Genomic DNA, 22895 nt, shown 5'->3' on the forward strand with positions numbered 1-22895 from the left:
ATCAGCAATAGAGATTAGTTATGTCCTATAGCATTTGAAGCATGTGTTGACCAATCACATTTCTGCCATTTGACCACCACTGTCATGGCAGCCAATCTGATTTCGAGAAACACAGCTTCGGATCAAGCTTATTCTTCGTGTATTGCTTTGCAACTCTAGCAAGTGGTGAGCAGTCGGGTCGTTGCAGTAAGTATAAAAAAAATATTAGCTAATATTCCTCTAAAATGAATTACAAACAGTTCAAGCTATTTAGATCAAGGTGACACCCGTTTTGTTAAATGCGGACGACACTTAGCTCAATGTCTCTTTATTTTGTCTTGCAAGATTAGACCGTAAGGAATTGAATGGCAGTGACCAGTCGGCTTGTTTTTGCAGTGAAGAAATGTATGCGCCTTTTGTGAAACTGTATAATAAATAAATAATTGTTGTCCTGATACTTTTTGTTTTATCGTCGTGAACTACCTGCTTCTCGTTTATCCGAAAGAGAACCACCGTTTGAAATGTTATGCCGGAACTAGCTAGCTGACAAACTCAACGACTAGCAAGGCTGTTTAAATCGCCATATCGATAAACTGTTCTTAGCTAGCTAACCTTAGTATGGTGAAGTTAGCTAGGTAGCTAAATTTAGCTCACGAGTTGAGAGAAATATTCTGTCTTTCCTTATTTTCACAAAGACTGACGATATTTTTATATTTTCTGTTTTACTGAAACAACCTTGTTTAAGATGACTGTGTGGCACACATTTTAGAGACAGATGTTCTTTGTAACGTTATTTCAAGCAGTTTGGAATGAACCCCCAGCCTGACATGGTGCAGCACGGCGAGCTATGATGGCGACGTGACACACACAGTCAGATTGCGAGGCAAGCGGGAAGAAACACGCATTATTCTTCTTGTCTATGTGTAACGTCCTCTTTTTAAAAAGCTTTCGACTAATTATTTGAGGTCTATTTTAACAATCAGCATACAGTGAAAACTAGCTCGCTACACATTTTTGTACATCTGGAGGGAGGGGGCGGCTGAATCGAGCTTGAAAAGAATGCGTTAAGTAGCTAGCTAGTTTGTTAGCTAGTATATTTATTAATTTGTCCCAGTTTATAGCTATTCTGACACGTCTTTAATAATCTGCCATTACTATATTGTTTTACAGCAATCAAAACCAATCGAGCTGGACTCCCTCAAATAGTCTCTACGATGAAGGTAAGTCACTTGACTAACCTCAGTTGAAAACAGGAGTGAAGCCGACGCCTCTTTCACTTAGCTTGCAAAGAGACAGGGTCAACTGTATATGGTTGGCAACAACATGTCAACTTGAATGTGTCAGAATGTCAGGCAAATAATGTTTCACAATTAATTTAAATGTTCTCACGTTTTAATCTAGACATCACCATCACCTCTTCCTGAACAATATATTTAGATGAAAAATGCAACTTCACGTTTATGTGGCATATGATGGGTGTTACAAGTTCATGCTTCATGGACATTTCATTTAATAGTGGCCGAACTGTTTTGTTCCGAAGTAAGTACAATGATGCATGTTATGGCGCGTCTGTTTTTCTCACAGGCAGCAAACGAGCCTGCCTACCTGACCGTGGGGACGGAGGTCAGTGCCAAATACAGAGGGGCCTTCTGTGAGGCAAAAATCAAGACTGTTAAACGGATGGTGAAGGTTAAGGTAAGAGCACCACACAACAATGGCTCCAACCCAAATGGCAGCCTATTACCTTTTTATAGTGCACTACTTCTGACCAGAACCCATAAGGTTGTGGTCAAAAGTAGTGCATTATATAGGTAGTGTGTCATTTGGGACAAAGACACTGTAATCAAATAAGGTAGTAAGTGGAATGGTCCATTATGTCAGCAAATGTTGATGTCCACATATTATAACAATATGTTTATATAGACAAGCTGATTGTCCAGTTTCAGGTGACAGTTTTGCTGCAAAAGAACCCCCCCCCCTTCTCTCGTATCTAGATATTAGTGTCTGCCAGTGGCATCTTTCAAGTAGAGACTTGTTCTATGAACAGTTTTCCTCAGTTTGTTTTATAAAGCATTAGGCAGCCTGTAACAGCCTACATAGTACCAGGTACACACTCTAAAAAAAGTTAATTTAGTCATGACATAATCATAACACAACAATAAACACAGGCGATACTGGAATGTTTGGATATTCAGCTGTTAAGCAGCAGGTAGTTTGTATTCAATTACTAACCTAATCTGTTGGCTTTAACATATGGTAATACACATGAATGTACATTAAATAGGGACTGATAATGCTTGGACATTGGATTAGCCAAGTCTTGTTTTGTATGTTTTTGAGCTATGGATAGGACTAGGAATTTAAGTTTTGTATTCAAAACCCATTGTGAAAATGTGGAGTTAGTGAACTGGTGAACCTGCTTCTAGTTGATGATGGTTATTGTTTAAAGACCAGATGATCCCCCACCAATCACCAGGTAGCAACATTGTGACCTGACCTTCTGTATTCTCCATTATTCTCCTTTGCTTTGCCACTTCCATTATAATTGTCACAAGGTCAGAGTTCCCTTGACTGATTGTTTCATGGGACATTGAACTCTCTCCACATTAAACGTAGGCCGTCATTTGAAATAAGAATTTGTTCTTAACTGACTTGTCTAGTTAAATAAATAACTGATGTGAACAATGAGGAAACTGAGTTTGCAAGTGAAGGCATCATTCCCTGGTTATACTATAAGCACAAACCTACTACCGTATCATTGTCTTCCAGCACTGCCACGTGTAGCCCCTGAATACAGGAGTTAATCTAAAGTCCCTTGGGGACAGGTCAGGAAGGGAAGAGTTTTGTCTGTTACACAACTGAATTATTTCACCTTGACTGAACTCCTTATCTCATTCATTCTAATTCTTTGTCTCTCTCCCTAGGTGATGGTCAAAGGAGACACCACCTCGCAAGTTGTTCAAGATGATCAAGTGAAAGGACCGTTAAGGGTAAGTTGGAACTAACTGGCACCGCCAAACTCGTCACAGGAAGATAAGGAAAATATTAGTTAGGCCCTCAGTGTCCTTTTGGTTCTCAGAATAAATAATCTGTTAATCACATAATTCTAAGATCTGATCTGTCGGATACAACAATGGTGCTGTGCTTGTGACAGGAGTATATAGAACAGAGACAGTTGGTACATATTGGGTATTGTTGACGTAAAGCTTATGTATATTGCCTAATGGTCATGTGACTAATGCTCTGGCAAAGCACACTGATCACCTGTAACAACTGTAAGCATCAATGGTTCCCCGACGGTTCAAAATGGCCTCAGTTTTTCTTTCCTGATGTTTTCGAAGCCCTGTGTGGTTCCCTTTTCATTGTTTGAACATATGTGATAGGCTTTCACTCTGCTCAGGCACATTGTTCTTTATTTAGGGGAAGTCTCTTAACTTTTGCAGTTTTGAGTTCTTGTTGAAATGGGAGTAAAAGAGCAGAATGTATGAGGTGTCTCAGTCCCATCCCTTTGTTTCCTTTTGCAGGTGGGCTCCACAGTGGAGGTGAAGAGTGCAGAGGGGATCTGCAGTGAGGCAACCATCAACAAACTCACAGACGCCAGTTGGTACACAGTGGGCAAGTACAGCAACAACACCCAAACTAATATACAATGCCTGCTCTTCAGTTAATGGGTAGCTGTCTTTGTTGGTTGCATTTCCCCCTTTTTCTCAACTTGCCTAATGGTTAATAACTATTTGTCTTCATAAAGTCCTTAGGAAGTGACTTTTTTTTCATGTGTTCCAGTGTTTGACGATGGGGATGAGAAGACACTCCGCAGGACGTCACTGTGTCTGAAGGGAGAACGACATTTTGCTGAGAGCGAGGTAAAGGGACTAGTATTCTGACCTGACTCTTTTCTTAGCCATTTGATTTGCTGGCATCTCCGTTATGTTACACGTTAACACATTGATTAAGCCCCCTCCTTTCACCTCTCCCTCACATCTAGACGTTGGACCAACTGCCCCTAACCAACCCAGAGCACTTTGGCACCCCCGTCATCGGGAAGAAGGGAAACCGCGGAGGGAGGAGGTCATCTCAGGCTCAGTAAGTTGACCGTTCTTTTACTTTTGGCTATAGGGAACCACACCGTTCTTTTACTTTTGGCTATAGGGAACCACACCGTTCTTTTACTTTTGGCTATAGGGAACCACACCGTTCTTTTACTTTTGGCTATAGGGAACCACACCGTTCTTTTACTTTTGGCTATAGGGAACCACACCGTTCTTTTACTTTTGGCTATAGGGAACCACACCGTTCTTTTACTTTTGGCTATAGGGAACCACACCGTTCTTTTACTTTTGGCTATAGGGAACCACACCGTTCTTTTACTTTTGGCTATAGGGAACCACACCTTTCTTTTACTTTTGGCTATAGGGAACCACACCGTTCTTTGCTTTAGATACAGTTTTATGACTTAACAAGCATTACCTCTTACATTTACCAGTATCATTTTAATCTATAGCAAGCATGCTTCTTGAAATGCTCTGCCTGCATACATTCATACATGGTCATTTATATACAACATAGCAAGATATATAGGCCCATATAGGCCTTTGTGATTGATACAGCGTTGAGCTACTATAAAGCTCTGTAGAAGCTTTTGACTGAGACTAAAGGTTTTGGCGGAGACGGACTATAGCTTCTGACCTGTAACAATTCTGTTCTGATGGGGAGTCCTGTTGTTCAACTCCTCAGTGCGGACGATGACAAGGAGTCGTCTTCCAGTGAAGGTGACAATGAGGACAGGAGGAGGCTAAACGATGACCTGATGGGTAAAGTGGCCAGTGTTCAGACTGGGACAGAGCGGACATCCTGGTACCTGGCCCTGGTGAGTCACAACCTGCACAGCCCCAGTTACACACAGTGTTTTTTTCTCTGCGCTCTTTCACTTTCTGTCCTGCTCTCTTTCACTTTCTCTCTCTCAATATGTATGGTATAATTAAATGTCCCTAGATCTTAGCAGCCATTGACAAGTTAGAGTTGTGCAGATCAGGGAAGTTTCAATCTTTCACATTCAGCTACACTTGTCCTACCTGCTAATTGAGAAGTGTCATGGAGATGTTAGTTCTGTTCATACAACCACCTGAAAAATAACTCCTTGTGAAACTGAAAGCAAATGGTCAAAAACCCTCCTAGACCTTTGGCCCTTGTTGTATGATTGTTCCTAACTGTTCTTTATTTGTTCTGTCTAGGTGATATCACCCAGCTGCAATGATGACTTGACAGTCAAGAAGGACCAATGTTTAGTCAGATCATTTGCAGACTCCAAATTGTAAGCGTTGTGCATCCTGCTTTTACATCATACAGTTTTAAAGAATTCCCAGTTAATTTACAAACATGTCTTGGTATATGTTTGCCCTGCCATGCAATGTAAATACACATGTATAATGTAAATTGCTGTTGCAGTCTTCTTAGAATTGGTACTTAAAAATAAATACAAATCTGAATGCACATTTAGATGTTTGTTGTTTTTCAGTCACACTGTGGCAAGAAAGGAGATCCATGAAGTGAACATGGACAGCATCTCTAACCCTGAGTTCTCACCGAGGAAAGGTAAGGATGGCTCACCTAGGGAGCTCAACACTTACAATTCCAGTAAGTTCAAAAAATGAATGGTATGTTTATTTCAACTGAATTGAGATGAAATTGACCTGTAGGCCTAACTCTTTACTTAGGGGGCTTTCACCAAATTGGTTCGGAGCGGTTTTTCCGAACTCTGGCGCATTTCCCACCCTTAGTTCGGTTCGTTTGGACTGGTGTGAACACTATGCGCACTAAACAACTCACCGTGGTTCGCTCAAAAAGGGTGGTCTCAGTCCGATTCCATTCTTACCGTGGTGCGGTTCGCTGCAGGTGAGAACGCAGTCCGAACCAAACAGGAAAATACCCAAGGAGTATTATTGGTTGTTTGACTGCCTGCATTTGATAAAATGCACGTAGTACCATTACTTTATTTCTGAAACATTCTGTGAGTAGCAGCGCATTTTGTGATCGCATCCAGGCTATACCGGGGATATAGGTTATTCACATCCCAGTTAGAGCGGCTATTGTGGCTGTTCCCTCCCGAATGTTGTTGAAAGACCAAAGCGAAAGTAATATGAAGTTTGCGACAAGTTATGCTTCTTGGTAATCATAGACGGATTGAACTTGATACTTTTTTCCCAAGAAACAAATGACTTTCATGAACTCAGGGTTTTGTTTGGACATTTCGCAATGTGAAACCAACTGGACCAGATTTGGGGGGGGGGGGGGGGGGGGGAACGTCGACAACAACAATGTAACATTATCTAAGTCTGATTTGATTAATGTGTGAAAGTACCCTTTTTCTGGCTACTCTCAGGGTTGGATGAGGCAGTGCATTTCCTCAAGACCAAGGTAGTTCCTGACAGTTGGAAGATGGACATGAGTGAGATTTTAGAATCCTCCAGCAGTGACGAGGAGGACACAGAAGGAAAGGAGAGTGACGACGACGATGATGATGAGGAGGAGGAGGAGGAGGAGAAGGAGGAGGAGGGAAAGGAAGATGCCAATGATGAGGTAAGAAGAACACTGTTTTAGTCTGGCGTGTTATTTTAAGACTACAAGTAAGTCACTTTCCTTTTAGATGCTGATTAGGCCATAGCCTTTTTATATTCATAAATGAAGTCCTATCAGTTTTGACAAGGCAGTAGCTTATTCAGTGTTTTGACTGTTTACTGACCTGTGTTATACTCTTATAACAATGACCACTACAAACTGCTTGAATAGCTACTCATTTATGGAGAGAGAAAGGAAGTTATCACTCTCTTTGCTGCATATTAATTTTGTCGTGATAAGCTTTATCTGAGGGCCGGCTCTCAGTAATGTAAACCCAGCTGTCTATTGTAGTGACCTCACCTGCTCTGAGAATGAAGTTGACTTGGCACCATGCATTCATTGCATTCCCTTTCTGACATCTTGTGGCTACTGAGCCACCTTGATTGAGCCAGACTCCCAATAGACCCTGATTGCGTCCCAAATGACACCCTATTCTCTCTTAGTGTACTATTTTTGACCAGGGCCCATAGGGAAGAGGGTGCCATTTGGGACTTAGTCCCAGTGTGTGGGAAAGCCCCTTCCTCCGAAACAACAATGGTTCTTTCTGCTCCCAGAGTTTGGGACAAATGGCCATTCGTGTGGTTTCAGACACTGTTCCCATAGCAACTGGCAGCTACTTCCTATCGTTTTAGAGAGGGGCTGTGGGGATTGGCTGAGGGCCAGTGGAGGCTCCTGACTCGAGTTCTTTCTACCTCTGCTGCTTGTCATAAAGGCTTTGCTTCTCATGAGTGAAATTGGTTCACTTCACTGTGTATTTGCTTGTGTCTGGGGCACTTGGCAGTCACGGTATAATTCACACATTACATATCACAGCCTACATAGATTACAATGGCATGGACATTGTTGATTTTTCTTTCTAGTTCCTCCCTTTTAGACTTCAGTGACAGTATCTGTTTAGTAATATTTGTACAGTGCATTCAGACCTCTTGACCTTTTCCACATTTTGTATGGATTATAATTTTTCCCTCATCAATCTACACACAATACCCCATAATGACAAGGTAAAAACGGTTTTTTAGAAATTAAAAAAACAAAAATATCACATTTACATAAGTATTCAGACCCTTTACTCAGTACTTTGTTGAAGCACCTTTGTCAGCGATTACAGCCTTGAGTCTTCTTGGGTATGATGCTACAAGCTTGGCACATCTGTATTTGGGGAGTTTCTCCCATTCTTCTCTGCAGATCGTCTCAAGCTCTGTCAGGTTGGATGGGGAGCGTTGCTGCACAGCTATTTTCAGGTTTCTCCAGAGATGTTCGGTCGGGTTCAAGTCCGGGCTCTGGCTGGGCCACTCAAGGACATTCAGAGACTTGTCCTGAAACCACTCCTGCATTGTCTTGGCTGTGTGCGCAGGGTCGTTGTCCATTTGGAAGGTGAACCTTTGGCCCAGTCTGATGTCCTGAGCAGGTTTTCATCAAGGATCTCTTTGTACTTTGCTCCGTTCATCTTTGCCTCGATCCTGACTAGTCTCCCAGTCCCTGCCACTGAAAACCATCCCCACAGCATGATGCTGACACCACCATGTTTCACCGTAGGGATGGTGCCAGGTTACCTCCAGATGTGACGCTTGGCATTCAGACCAGAGAATCTTGTTTCTCATGGTCAGATTCCTTGGGTACCTTTTGGCAAACTCCAAATGGGCTGTCATGTGCCTTATACTGAGGAGTGGATTCCGTCTGGCGACTCCAACATAAAGGCCTGATTGGTGGAGTGCTGCAGAGATGGTTGTCCTTCTGGAAGGTTCTCCACAGACAAACTCTGGAGCTCTGTCAGTGACCATCGGGTTCTTGGTCACATACCGACCACGGCTCTTCTCCCACAATTGCTCAGTTTGGCGGGGCGGCCAGCTCTAGGAAGAGTCTTGGTGGTTCCAAACTTCTTCCATTTACGAATGATGGAGGCCGCTGTGTTTTCGGGAACCTTCAATGCTGCAGAAATATTTTGGTACCCATCCCTAGATCTGAGCCTCGCCACAATCCTGTCTCGGTGCTCTACGGACAATTCCTTCGACCTCATGGCTTGGTTTTTGCACAAATTTCCTTTGTAATTAAGGGGTATTGTGTGTATATTTCTTAGGACTTTTGAATATTTATTTTTTTCATTTAAGATTAAGTCTGTAACGTAACAAAATGTGGAGAGAGTCCAGGGGTCTGAATACTTTCTGAATGCATATCCATGGCGATGGATGCTGTGAATAGGTAACACACCGTACAATATGATTCTCTGAATGGTTTCGCGAAGTTATGATGACATGTTTCTCTTGGCTATTGGATTACCTATTTAAGTGAGTGAGTGTTAAATATATTTAACCATTAAATCTGTCCTTGAATTTAACCTACACTAAGTTGTTTTGCCCAAGTAACAGAATGTGCAACGACTTAAGAGGCAAAGCATGAGCTCAAAATAATCTCAGCACCTGACTGACCACTGGCATACATTAAATCTTCCTCTGCTCTAGTAGCATTGCTACCGCTACGGGAATGTATTAGTTATGTCAAGACTGATGGCTTGCATGTCACCTTGTGTACTCTGCTGGACTAGTCAGTAGAGACAATGGTTTTTGTCTTTATCATTTATTTTTTTTAAGTAACTTTTTTACCATTTGGAGTTTGCCAAAAGTTGCATTGATATTTTGACTCAAGTGTGTTTGTCGAGACCGTGTCAAATTAGCAGCACACTCAATGAAGGATAATTGTCAGTTCATGTCTAATTTGCCTATATAACCAAGGTGTATGTTTCCTGCAGCCTGAGGATGAGGCGGACCCAGAGGAGAGGGATCACTTCCTGCAGCAGCTGTATAAGTTCATGGAGGATCGAGGTGAGCCTTCAGCCCTGTCCCATTTATCTTCCAGCATGTCTACGTCCCAAATGGCATCCTATTCCCTATATAGTGCCCTACTTTTGACCAGGGACTATATAGGGAATAGGGTACCATTTTGGGATGCAGCCCTGAATTGTGCATTACCTCACTCACTAACCCACAAGAGTTTGAAACCATTGGATTGATGTAAGAAATATGGTGGACACTCCACACCAATCCAGTGCTTTTACATCCTTGAGAGAGTGAATAAGTGCACACGTCAGGGAGAAGAATGGGAAATAATTGCCGATCTTTCATATGACTTTTACTGCACGCACACACTACCTGGCCTGGCTCTGAATTCCCCATCCATCTTTCATTTGATTTCACTGTAGGTCTTTGTAACACAATACATTCTAATCACTCATTCAATGACAACCCATGAAATAAAAAGGATCCTCCTGTGATTTTTCAATGCCCTAAAATGGGCTACTTTTCCTCTGTGTAACGTCACTCTGCTCTTCTCATCCTTTCCTCTTCAGGGACGCCAATTAACAAGCCTCCTGTGCTCGGCTACAAGGATCTGAACCTCTTCAAGCTCTTCAGGCTAGTCTACCACCAGGGGGGCTGTGACAAAGTGAGTGCATCATCTCTACAGCTTGCTCTCCCTCCCTCTTCTGAGTCCTCTTCACTGCAGCGGCAGGCAGACTGTCTGGTCTCGTCTAATGTGAACAACCTGTTCTCTCCAGCTTTGCCTTGACTCTCCTGCACCTCTGTAAGCAAAATTGCAGCGTGTAGCTTTTTAGTGGACTATCAAGGGGTGTCTGTCTGGCTGGTGTTTTGCACATCGGCTGCTATGAGGGCAAAGAAAACAGGCCTGCAAAAACGACTTAACAATTTGGACTCGCTCGATCAAGTGATGTTGGTAGCGTTTTGTCTCAGTACCTCTGTTTCTTTTGTTGAATATATTCTTGATATAGCGTAGCCTACATGAATGGTTATTGTGATGGTGTTTTTTTGCAGATTGAAAGTGGATCTGTGTGGAAACAAATCTACATAGACCTTGGCATTCCCGTCCTAAACTCTGCTGCCTCCTACAATGTGAAGACTGCCTATAGAAAGTAGGTGTTTGATCACTTCATTCAGACTTACTAATGCTCTTTACCAGATGGTTCTTTCTTTTGAAGCTGTTGAGTCATTTTCTGTGCTTCAAACTGTATTTTAGGCCAGAATACTGTAAAGCACTTGTGAAATATGTTGCTGTAAAAAAGGCTTTATAAATAGATTTCATTGATTTGTGTTTTTATGCACCAAGATTGTTTCTAAGTGTTGTGAGTGATGTCTACTGTGCTTGAGGGAGTGCTAATACATTGTGTGTGTGTGTGTAGGTACCTGTATGGCTTCGAGGAGTACTGTCGCTCAGCCTGTATCGTCTTCAGGACCATCCACCACAGTGAGGATCCGCCAGCTTCCCAGTCCCAGACAGAAGAGAAGGCTGCCCAGATCTCTGAGGTGAAGGAGTGCCAGGGCCCAACACCATCCGTCAAAACTGAGTCTGCTGCGGCCATGGAGGACAAGCCTGCCCAGGAGGAGGCAGAGTCGGGGAGCGAGAGCGACAAAGATGTCTCCTCTCCTAGGGTTAGTAAGAGTTGTATTTAGTTTTTTTGTCGTCATTTGTACATGACACTGAAGACGATTCAATTTTGGACTCTGTTAGATTGAAATCCTGTTCAGTTTCATGGTCAGTCAGCGTGACCAGGGTAGGTTCTCTTTCATTGAGATGGCTTTCTACTGTTCCTTCCCTCGGATCTTCTTTCAATGCGTTTTGAGAAGGAGCCGTGGGAGGATGCGAGGAAATACATTTGAGACGGAGCTGTAGGTAGTTTTGCTGCAGGCAGCCTAGGGTTCCTCCTCCACAGACACTAATCACTTTACTTTCTTCTTTATCTCAGGGGAGGAGACGGTGCACTGTGACCCCGGTCAAAGCTGAGGTGAAGGAGCCCTCAAAGCTGGAGAAGATCAAAGAGAAGGAGGAACAGAGTGGTGTGGGGGAGACCAGCGGAGAGGAGACTGGAGGTCCGAGAGACGGCAGCAGGTCAGATGGAGGGGACACCCCGGGGAACAGACGTAGCCGACGCCTGGAGGAGTCCGATAAAGAGTCTGAGGACGAAGAGGAGGAGGAGGAGGAGTTGGAGGATGAGGAAGACAGCGAGAGGAGAGTCGGAGAAAGGTACAGTTGAATGTTAATGAACTATCAGTGTAAAATAAATGGTGATCGAATTCATGGAATGTTCAAGATGATGTAATAATTGAATGTCACCTCAGGGCATCAAGTCTATTAGCTGCCAAATGTTAATCTTCTCAAGTTCCTCTATTTTGTACTTGTGTGGATGTGGAACTGACTAGAATGTCATGAATTGTGTAACACACAAACAGGAGGAATGTGATTACAATCGAAGTGTGGTTTCGCATACTTGCTGAAGTCTTGTGATGTCATGTTTCAGGGTTGGTTTCCTATTGGATGGCATTGCTGCAGATATTTTTGTTGTTGCTGTAACGTGCAGAACTAATGGTCATATTTACTAGGAAGCAAACTGACCGAAAGGTGGAGGGATTATCTGAATTTGTCCAATAAGAAACTCACATTTTCGTTGTAAAACGGTTTGCTACGGTGTGAACTAATGAATACGACCCATTTCTATCATGTGAAATTGGAGTAGTGCTTGAAGTACTGACTGAAGAGCTTCGTCGCTGAGTTTGAGGGCCTTGTTCGGATGGCTCTACAGTGAGCCCAAAGGTATTTCTTAGGACTCTTTTGTTAGATCACGGAAGGGGGGTCTGTAGAAATCCCTTAAAGTGGCAATGTAACTTTTTGGGGGACCTGACCAATTTCACATAGATCTATAACTCACATTTCTATCATTCTACTTGAAAGCAAGTCTAAGAAGCGGTAGACCTGTTCTATGTGTGCTATTTCTATGCTTCTTTAATCAATCTATTTATAATGCCCTTCTTACATCAGCCAATGTCACAAAGTGCTGTACAGAAACCCAGCCTAAAACCCCAAACAGCAAGCAATGCAGATGTAGAAGCACGGTGGCTAGGAAAAACTCCCTAGAAAGGCCAGAACTTAGGAGGAAACCTAGAGAGGAACCAGGCTCTGAGGGGGGCCAGTCCTCTTCTGACTGTGCCGGGTGGAGATCATAACAGAACATGGCCAAGATGTTCAAACGTTCTTAGATGACCAGCAGGGTCAGATAATAATAATCACAGTGGTTATAGAGGGTGCAACTGGTCAGCACCTCAGGAGTAAATGTCAGTTGGCTTTTCATAGCCGATCATTCAGAGTTAGGTAGGCAGGTACGGTAGAGAGAGAGTCAAAAACAGCAGGTCCGGGACAAGGTAGCACATCCAGTGAACAGGTCAGGGTTCCATAGCCACCGGCAGAACAGTTGAAACTGGAGCAGCAGCATGACTAGGTGGACTAGGGACAGCAAGGAGTCATCGGGCCAGGTAGTCTTGAGGCATGGTCCTAGGGCTCAGGGAGAGAGAGAGAGAGCATACTTAAATTGCCACAGGACACCGGATAAGACAGGAGAAGTACTCCAGATATAACAGACTGACCCTAGCCCCCCGAGACACAAACTATTGCAGCATAAATACTGGAGGCTGAGACAGGAGGGGTCAGGAGACACTGTGGCCCTGTCCGACAATACCCCCGGACAGGGCAAAACAGGCAGGATATAACCCCACCCACTTTGCCAACCTACTACCCTGAGACAAGGCCGAGTTAAACCCATGAAGATCTCCCCCAGGCACGAACCCGGGGGGGGGGGTGCCAACTTAAGTCTTTATGTTTTTGCATCTTCAGTTTTGTACACCAGCATCACAGCTGAATAAATATTTTCTGTTATGCAAAAATATATTTCACAGCGGTTTAGATGGTACAATGATTCGCTACACCAGTGGTTTCCAAAACATTTTATAGTCCAAATGTTGTTTTTTGCCATCATTGTAAGCCTGCCACACACACACTATACAATACATTATTTAAACATAAGAATGAGTGAGTTTTTTTTTGTCACAAACCTGCTCGTGGGAAGTGACAAAGTTCTTATAGGACCAGGGCACAAATAATAATAATCAATAATTTTGCTCTTTATTTAACCATCTTACATATTAAACCTTATTTGTTCATCAAATTGTGAATAACTCACCACAGGTTAATGAGAATGGTGTGCTTGAAAGTATGCACATAACTCTGCAATGTTTGGTTGTATTGGAGAGTCTCTTAAATAATTTCCCACAGTCTATGCCTGTATTTAGTTTTCATGCTAGTGAGGGCCGAGAATCCACACTCGCATAGGTACGTGGTTGCAAAGGGCATCAGTGTCTTAACAGTGCGATTTGCCAAGGCAGGATACTCTGAGCGCAGCCCAATCCGGAAATCTGTCAGTAGCTTCGGATTAAATTACATTTTCACAGAACCGCTTGTTGCAATTTTGATGAGGCTCTCTTGTTCAGATATCGGTAAGTGGGCTGGAGGCAGGGCATGAAAGGGATAACGAATCCAGTTTGTGTCATCCGTTTTGGGAAAGTACCTGCGTAATTGCGCACCCAACTCACTCAGGTGCATCGCTATTTCACATTTGACATTGTCTGTAAACTAGATTTCATTTGCACACAAAAAATCATACAATGATGGAAAGATCTGTGTGTTGTCCTTGTTATTGCAGACAGAGAAGAGCTCGAACTTCTTAAAGCATAGCCTCAATTTTGTCCCGCACATTGAATATAGTTGGAGAGTCCCTGTAATCCTAGATTCAGATCATTCAGGGCGAGGGGAAAAAACATCACTCGGATACGCCAGTCATGTGAGAAACTCGTCATCGTGCAAGTGGTCAGACAAGTGAAAATTATGGTCGGTAAAGAACTTTAAACTTGTCTCTCAATTAAAAAAAACGTGTCAATACTTTGCCCCTTGATAACCAGCGCTGTATGTTGTAAAAGCTTTACATGGTCGCTGCCCATATCATTGCATAGTGCAGAAAATACACGAGAGTTCAGGGGCCTTGCTTTAACAAAGTTAACCATTTTCACTGTAGTGTCCAAAATGTCTTTCAAGCTGTCAGGCATTCCCTTGGCAGCAAGAGCCTCTCGGTGGATGCTGCAGTGTACCCAAGTAGCGTCGGGAGCAACTGCTTGCACGTGCGTTACCACTCCCCTGTCATGGCTTTTGCGCAATATGTACAGATACCAACATGTGCAGCAGCTACATACGGAACGTTAGCGGAATTCCCATGAGAGAGTAAAGGTTAATGTGATTGGATGTTAATTATTTCACTAGGCTACCTTTATTTGATATTGTGTTGTTTAGCTGAACACTAGATGTTTCACTGCCAAAAATAAAATTAAACCGAGGCTACTCGGGCGAGGGGGGGGGGGAAACAAAACTCACCCAAATGTATAGCCCCATTGGAAAATATAAATGGACTGTTTGAAAATGTGAAGGGGAAAAAATGTTATTTAAAAAAAAAAAAGCGTGAATCACATTTTTATTTTGCATACGTACCCCAGTTTGGGAATACCTGCTCTACACTATACCAGCTTATTTTGTCACAAACTGAAATTAGGTGAACTAAGAGTTTTAGCAACCAGGAAATGGCGGAGCAATATCTGCATACGCCAAGCTACTTAGTTGCACTATCAGGGTAAAGCAATGTGTTCTACTCCTTTTCATCAGAACCCTGGGATTTTGCATCTTTGTGGACAGAGGTCAGCTCAGCTGCTCCATTTGTGTTGAACAAAGTTTAAAGCAGGTGTGCATTCATTAATGCACGTTGTAGAAAACTGTAGCAGAACGTTATGCAGCTGACAACCTTTTGCAACAAAGTTACAAAAGTTTAGTTTAATCCCTCCCAGTTTGGTTCCTAGTGAATACACCACAGTATTGGCAGTGTTTAATAACCTGCTTTTGGATGTTAGCTAGCTTCATTTTTGTGAATGTGCACCGTAAGATTTGAAGGCTCTCGGGGACAGCCTTTAACCGTGTGTGTGTGTGTGGACAGGGGTGAGGACGAAGACTCAGTAACAGGGACTAAGGTGAAGGTAAAGTACGGTCGAGGGAAGACCCAAAAGATCTACGAGGCAAACATCAAGAAGGCAGAGAACGATGATGGAGGAGATGTCCTCTACCTGGTTCACTACTACGGCTGGAACGTCAGGTAACCCACAGACACATGCTTCCATTCTCACCCACCTGAAACAGATGATAGGGATTTTATGATTCGCTGTCTTGATCACGGCAGTATTTTCAGTATTACTTTTCCACCTTTATCTGTTTTTGAAGTGACTTTGACTTTCAATGTAATATTTTGCTACTTAGTGCAAGTATGTTTATTGTATGTTTATAATCTGAGAGATGAATGAGTGGGTCTAGCTATAGGGTTAATGGCTTAATTTCCCCTCTAGGTATGATGAGTGGGTCAAAGCAGACCGGATAATCTGGCCTGTCGACAAGGGCGGAACAAAAAAGAAACAGAAAAAGAAAGTGAAGAATAAAGAGGAATGCGAGAAGGAGGACGACAAGCAGGGGAAGCTGTGTGGCTTGAAGCGAGGTCGCCCTCTTCTTAGAACCACCCCCGCCAGCGCCAACCGCAGCGTCTCCAAGACCCCCAGCAGTGAGGGGCGCTCCAGCAGCAAGAGCAAATCTGATGTATCAGCCCTGCCCAACGGAGAGGGTAAGAGACCCGACACCTGTACTTAGGTACCAGCATGTAACATGACACCATGGGTGCATCTTGAACCCTGGCTTCCTTTTCTCCCATCTCCTCCCCATCTCCTCCTCATCGGGCTCGTTCAGCAGGCTGTAATCTTATACAATGTTCAGACCGAAATGTATAGTATAGAACTGATATCGTTGTCTGTCATGTAGAATAGTGAATCGTGACAGCTCTTGATTTGATTTGTCTGTCTGTGTAAACAGGTACCCCTCGCCGACGCACAAGAAGAACCTCTGGGATGTATGACTCGGACAGGGATTCTACCTCCAATGGTAGGTCAACATACCTCTAGATGCACTATAGTCACTAGTTTAATTAGGATAACTATGATAGTCCACATCTAAGAATGATTAGAGGGTGTTTCTGGCCATGGAAGGCTGGTTTTACCAGACACCGATTAAACTTAGTCCTGGACTATGAAGCCCTTTCAGTGGAGATTGATTTTGAGTCCAGGACTAGAATTAATCTGTATGGGGAAACTGCCCCTTGGTGTTTGGGAAGTAATTGTTATTTTAAGGATTGAAGCCTGGACTTTTGGATGCAAGCTAACCCTTGATGTCCCCCCTCTCTACTTCTGGTAGAAGAATCGGGGAACTCGTCAGAGGACAGTGAGTCAGAGGATTCTCCTGAGAAGAAGCCTGCGTGGGCGGAGAGGACGGACCCCGCCACGGCCCGTAAGCAGGAGGAGGAGGAGGACCGGAGGGTGGAGAGAGGAAGAGCAGAGGCAGCGGCCGCCGCTGCAGCCCAGGTCGCAGCCCAGGACCAGCCCCCCAGCAGCCCTCAGGAGAAGGAGCAGCAGGAGGACACGCTCCCTGAGAGGAGGGAGCCGGAGAAAGCTGAGGAGCAGCCCCAGGTGCCCCCCATGACCCCTGAACCCGACAGAACCAAGGAGGAGGACCCCCCTACCCCGAAATCCCCCAGGTCTAAAGCAGCACGTAGATGTAACGTTCGCGAGCCAGAGAGGAGCACCAACAATGACACTGGCTCTGAAACGCCCACCAAAACCACCATCATCATCACCACCACTCCCAACTACACTGAGACCGAGTCATCTCCCTGCCCGCGCCCCCTGAACAGGCAGGATGAGCCCATGGTGGTCCTTCATTGTCTCCCTGCTGAGCACATTCCTAGCATCCCCGACCTTCCCACCATGGACTCGGACACAGACTCGGCCACGGAGGAGGAGATCTGCAGGGAGGAGCGAGGTGTGGCCAAGCGTAAAGCCACTGAGCAGAGGACGCCGGACAAGAAGGTGCGTCTGGACAGGAGGGAAGAGACGACCAAGATGGACTTGCCCGCCAGGCGGCCCGCTGACTCGCCCGCCAGGCGGCCCGCTGACTCGCCCGCCAGGCGGCCCGCTGACTCGCCCGCCAGGCGGCCCGCTGACTCGCCCGCCAGGCGGCCCGCTGACTCGCCCGCCAGGCGGCCCGCTGACTCGCCCGCCAGGCGGCCCGCTGACTCGCCAGAGTGGAGGCTGGAGGCAGGGGGACAGAGAGGCGAGGAGCGCCTGACGCCAGCAAAGGGTAAAACAGAGCCCGAGGCTAAAACAGAGATGCCTGCCCTCACTCCGGAGGTGCAGTGTCAAGGTCTAGGAGAGGGAGGTGTAGCAGGAGGTCGACCCAGGTTGGAGCAGCTAGCCTCTGGGGTCGAGGAGGAGGTGATGCCCCAGATCGGCCCTGAGGCGCTGGTCTGTCACGAGGTGGATCTGGACGACCTGGATGAGAAGGACAAGACCTTAGCAGAAGACCTCCTAATGATGATGAGTCAAGGGAAGGTCCATGCTCCCCCTCCGTCCAATGCCTCCTCCCACCAGACCCACAACAACCCTCCTCTGTCCTCGGGGGGCGCTGCTCCTCCACTCTGCTCCCCCACCTCTGCCCCCAGCCCTGATGAGTCTCACAGCACCAAGAGTGAGAGCGACGTCCCCATCGAGGTGGACAGTGTAGCCGGGGAGTCTCAGGAGGGGCTTGGCGATAACGAGTCGGCCAACTCAAACTGCTTTGAAGCTAGCACCAGCTCCAGCAACTCCAGCATGTCACTACAGGAGAGGGACACCAAGGACAGAGGTGGGTCATACAAAGACATATACAATGGCATAGAATAGGCTATCTTAGGGACGTGACAAAGGGCATATTTTTCTTAACATTGAAATTGCCATTTTTTTTTGTTAAAACGATTTAAATCATAATTTCAGAATGAAGAATATTGTCATATTTCGTATGGTCACAATGAAGTTCTATCTACCGCAGTCATAGGCTGAATCTCAAACCCAACACTTGACTCCTAAGCCCTCTTATCGAGTGGCCACTTACTGTTGTTTGATAGCGACCACTCGAGTCTGCAATGAGCATTGAGACGATGCGCACTCAACGTCCAAACTGCCGCTTACCAATATCCAAAAAATCTATTTGCGAGAATTGTGTCCTTCGACCTGTCTTGTGCATGACTCACTCGCTGTGAAACTGGGGCAGACAGACGCATATACTGATAGACAGTGAGAAAGTTATAAAAAACAAAATGACATCTCCTATTCCTGCCCAAAATGTGCAATTTATATCGGTCGCCAGTGATTTCATCAGCTGATTTAGGTTATAACCTGACTTCTGCTTGTTAGCTTCACTGACACAGGGATGGAATTTTAGCTAGATAACTATGGCTGTTGGGCACTATACTGACAAACGGCGTGTATTTATGATAGTTTGACAGCTTGCTGATGAAGTTGTAGACATACTCCCAGCAGTCAGTCCATACTTCAGTATGCTTCCAAAGCACAGCCAGGCAGCAGTAGACTCGGTACTGTACTGACTTGGGGCAGAGCAGGCTGTTCGCTGCTGTCACAACTCGCTTGCCTTTCTCTGCCATTTTTCCAACATGGTGACGATGACTTGCGGCGTGCTTTAGATCTGTGGCAAATAATTTGATGAATGCATATCTCTTAACGTTACAGCATTGTTGTGTTTAGGTATTTGTAAAAAACAAAACAACCTTGATTATGATAGACCTGTTATTGGGCATTTTGTGAGAAATGCATAGTGATTTGGCCCTCTGAAATAAAAATTCTCAATATTCTCCCTTTCACGATCAGGTCAGAAAAGGTTGATGGACTGCCATATGAGTTCCTCTGCAAAGAAGCAGAAGCGAAACCAGAAACGGCCAAGCACAACATCCAAAATTGATAAGAACGGAGCAGGTACGTTTCATTGTTCAATTCCATTAATGACAGGCTGTCAATTCGCCCCCCAAAAAACATGTAAATGTTTGAATCCTTCTTGGCAGTAATGTGATTTGTGGCTTCAATTAAAGTATTTAAAATGTGTGTGACCACAGGGCACAGCAGTGACAGTGAGGACCTGGCTGTCATGGACACCTCTAGTAAGATGACTCCAGTGCAACACTCCAGGTCTAAAGGAAGCCAGAAGCTGCTCTCTCCCAACAGTAAGGAGCTAGAGAAATACAAGCACAAAGACAAGCAGTCCTCCTTCCCCTCCCCTCGCACGTACAAGTGGACCTTCCAGCTCAGTAAGTAGAACTAACCACTTATCCCTTATCTCAGGTGTTAAGGATGAGGAATAACAACAGGGGCCGGTTTCCCAGACAGACTAAGCCTAGTGCTGGACTAGAAAAACTATTATGACTAGGCTTAATCTGTGTCTGGGAAACTGGCCCTAGGAGTTTGGATTTTAGCCTTAATTTTGTGAATATTCTTAAATGCAATATTGTATTCAGTGTTCTAAATGAATTGGTTTTGAAAGCATGCATAGCGTTATAGCTGAATGGTCAAAGTGTGTTTGTTTTTATTTGTTCTGACCTTTTACAATATGAACTTTTGTGCGTCTCTGAGCAGATGAACTGGACAGCATGACAAGTGCTGAGAGGATATCCTTCTTACAAGACAAACTACAGGATATAAGGAAGTATTACATGTCACTCAAGTCTGAAGTGGCTTCCATAGACAGGAGGCGGAAGAGGTTAAAGAAGAAGGAAAGAGAAGGTAATATGGCTTTTCCTCCGTTCCTCCTATCAACTCTGATTTCGCTGAAGACTCAATGTTCTTCTAGTCCTCAGTCATGTTCCAGAGCAAACTGCTTGAATAGCTTTGTATTGTAAATCTTTACTTGGAATATTTCCTTAGTGTGTTTTTGGCACACATACAGCTGTCGACCCTTGTCTCCCTCTCCTAGTACTGTCTATAGCTTACATTGTAATGTTTTGCTTTGTTTCCATGGTCTCTTTGCTCACCACAATAATTTGTAGAGTATGAAAGACTGATACAGCTGTCTAACCTGGTCTCTCCTCCTTCCCAGTGTCCCACACCACAGCGTCAACGTCGTCCGGCTCGTCAGAAACTGGGATGAGCCCCTCCTCTGCCTCGCCCACTCAGAACACTGTGGCTGTCGAGTGTAGGTGATGACACGCCTCCTCCCCCATGGCGATCACCTTGCCCATCTCTGCCTGCCAGCCCAGCATCCCGCTGCCTCCCTGGAGACACAGGGTACATCTGAAATGGCACCTTATTCCCTATATAGAGAATATATTTTGACCAGAAGCCCATGTCAAATGACCAGAGACCCTGGTCAAAAGTAGTCTACTATATATATGGTGGCATTTGGGACGCACCCACGTACTGCCACATAGGAGCAAGCGGCCTAAAGCACTCGACTGCCCCCCTCGGTCTCCTTTCACCCCTTATCCTTCCTACCGTATCCCGTCCACCACTTTCCTGCCTCGTAGTCATTTTAGTCCACCTATAGCAGTCGTCAGGAAATGGATTCCATGTGAGTTGAATGTATAGGAAACTACAAACCCGAGATACCCCGTCAGACTCCATCCTTGAACAGTCCATGGCACTTTTCTCCTCCCGCTCTGTCAGAACCACAGAAACACATAACCTCCTCTGGTTCCCCAAACGGGACCAATCTGGATGCAGTAATGAATCAATAATGTCCCAGACAGAACCAGACAAATGCAATGTATGTAACCTACAATGTAAAGGGTTCCTACCTATGTTAATAATGGTCACTTAACCAGCTGGACATGGTTTGCAAGAAGGTAAATTATGTTCGCTTGCACCATCAGAACTGCCAAAGTACTAGTGTTAAGCAGAGTGCCCTATTTTGGAAAAGTGTGAAATTCAATTGTGAAAGGGAATGTAGTTTACTGAAAACTGCAGCTGTTGTCTTCCACTATTGGAGTGTCAGCACAGATGAATTATGCAAACTATTTTTTAGTTATTTTTAAGAAAAGTAATTTAAAAAATAAATAAGAAAGGTTTACAGTGGAACAAGAGTGATTTCAGTGGACTAATTTCCTTTGCGAGTGTATTTTGCCGTTTTATATGTAATTGCAGAGTTTTTATTTTAGTATGGAAAATTTCAAAACTATATATCACAGCAGTGAAGTTATTTAATGAAAGATTTCTCGAACTGAAAGTGTAAAATAGTCATGGTTTGCTTTGTTAAATATATTTATTCTGTTAGGAGACTTTTGTATTTTTTACAATATAGATACATGAACCTTCCACAGTTTGGACAATGGGAAAGTATATCGAAATAATGTAATGTGCTCATCTAAAAGCAGGCTTTGACTGCGTTTCAATTGGGGAGCTACTATGCAGTATATACACTGTGTACAAAACATTAGGAACACCTTCCTAATGTTGAGTTGCACCCCCTTTTGCCCGGGAAACTGTTGAGCGTGAAAAACCCAGCAGCGTTGCAGTTCTTGACACACACTACCATACCCCGTTCAAAAGCACTTAACTCTTTTTGTCTTGCCCATTCACCCTCTGAATGGCACACATACCAAATCCATGTCTCTATTTTAAGGCTTAAAAATCCTTATTTAAAAACCTGTCTCCTTCCCTTGAAGTGATCTCAATAAGGGATCATAGCGTTCATCTGGACTCACCTGGAAAGAGCAGGTGTTCCTAATGTTTTGTACACTCAGTGTATGTTTCCCCCATGTTCAATAGGACCCACTACTTTCCCTTAATATTTGTTTTTCCCTAGATGTTTTTTTGGGAACACCATCATTTGGTGGCCTTCACTTTGTTTCTTGGTACTTGTATTTTATTTTCAACATGAGTTCTGACCAATTAAAAGTTGCATAAGAAGCATGTTAAGCCCAGGGGTTTCCTATAATTTGTTTATTTTGTACATAACCATGTATTTGAAAAATACATTTTACACAGACTGTAAAGAATGATTTATTATTTTTAACCTCTTCTTTGTACCAGTATATTAAAACCTTTATTTTTCTGTCAAGTTGGTAGAAATGTTAGCACAGTGTATATACTGAACCAGTGAGTTTCAGCATTAGTCTGAATTGAACCCCATAGAAGAGAATGGAAGCATTCAGAACATTTTAAAATGTTTGTTTGACTTGATTTCATTGTGAAAAAATGTACTTCTTAAATTCGAAGTTGATCTAGGGATTCCTAGATGAAGGTATTACGATTCCCTGAGCAAAGCCATTGTATCTTTATGTAAAATAAGCAGAGCCCTCTTCATTTCTAATAAAAGTTCTTAAATATTTCCCTTGTGCAATACTGGTCATTGACGAGAGACAAATCTGTCTCCAGGGGTTGTCCTGCAGCCACCTCTGCTAAACAATTTTTTTTTTTCTGGATAAATATCTGTATGTTAAACACAGATACGTCCTACACTAGATTCAAACAGTATTCATCTTGTTTTGCCAGGTTGGGAAAAAAACATTTTGC

The 22895-nt window shown here is 44.0% G+C and overlaps 1 protein-coding gene across 1 annotated transcript; it reads left to right on the plus strand.

The window, feature by feature from the left end:
• Positions 1–59: 59 nt before the first annotated feature.
• On the plus strand, positions 60–22710 carry arid4a (AT rich interactive domain 4A (RBP1-like); the record flags this gene model as incomplete). Its single annotated transcript, XM_055863907.1, has 24 exons — positions 60–186; positions 1150–1199; positions 1564–1674; positions 2904–2969; positions 3504–3594; positions 3763–3842; positions 3965–4062; positions 4714–4846; positions 5211–5290; positions 5495–5571; positions 6359–6555; positions 9341–9413; positions 9938–10032; positions 10419–10516; positions 10784–11033; positions 11348–11625; positions 15464–15619; positions 15867–16135; positions 16381–16449; positions 16759–18243; positions 19263–19367; positions 19505–19696; positions 20022–20168; positions 20482–22710. Coding segments are annotated over 24 exons (4431 nt in total), but the record flags the coding sequence as incomplete, so codon positions are not given.
• Between the last annotated feature and the right edge of the window lie 185 nt (positions 22711–22895).

Source organism: Salvelinus fontinalis, chromosome 15 (assembly GCF_029448725.1).
Source record: "Salvelinus fontinalis isolate EN_2023a chromosome 15, ASM2944872v1, whole genome shotgun sequence".
Lineage (NCBI taxonomy): Eukaryota > Metazoa > Chordata > Actinopteri > Salmoniformes > Salmonidae > Salvelinus > Salvelinus fontinalis.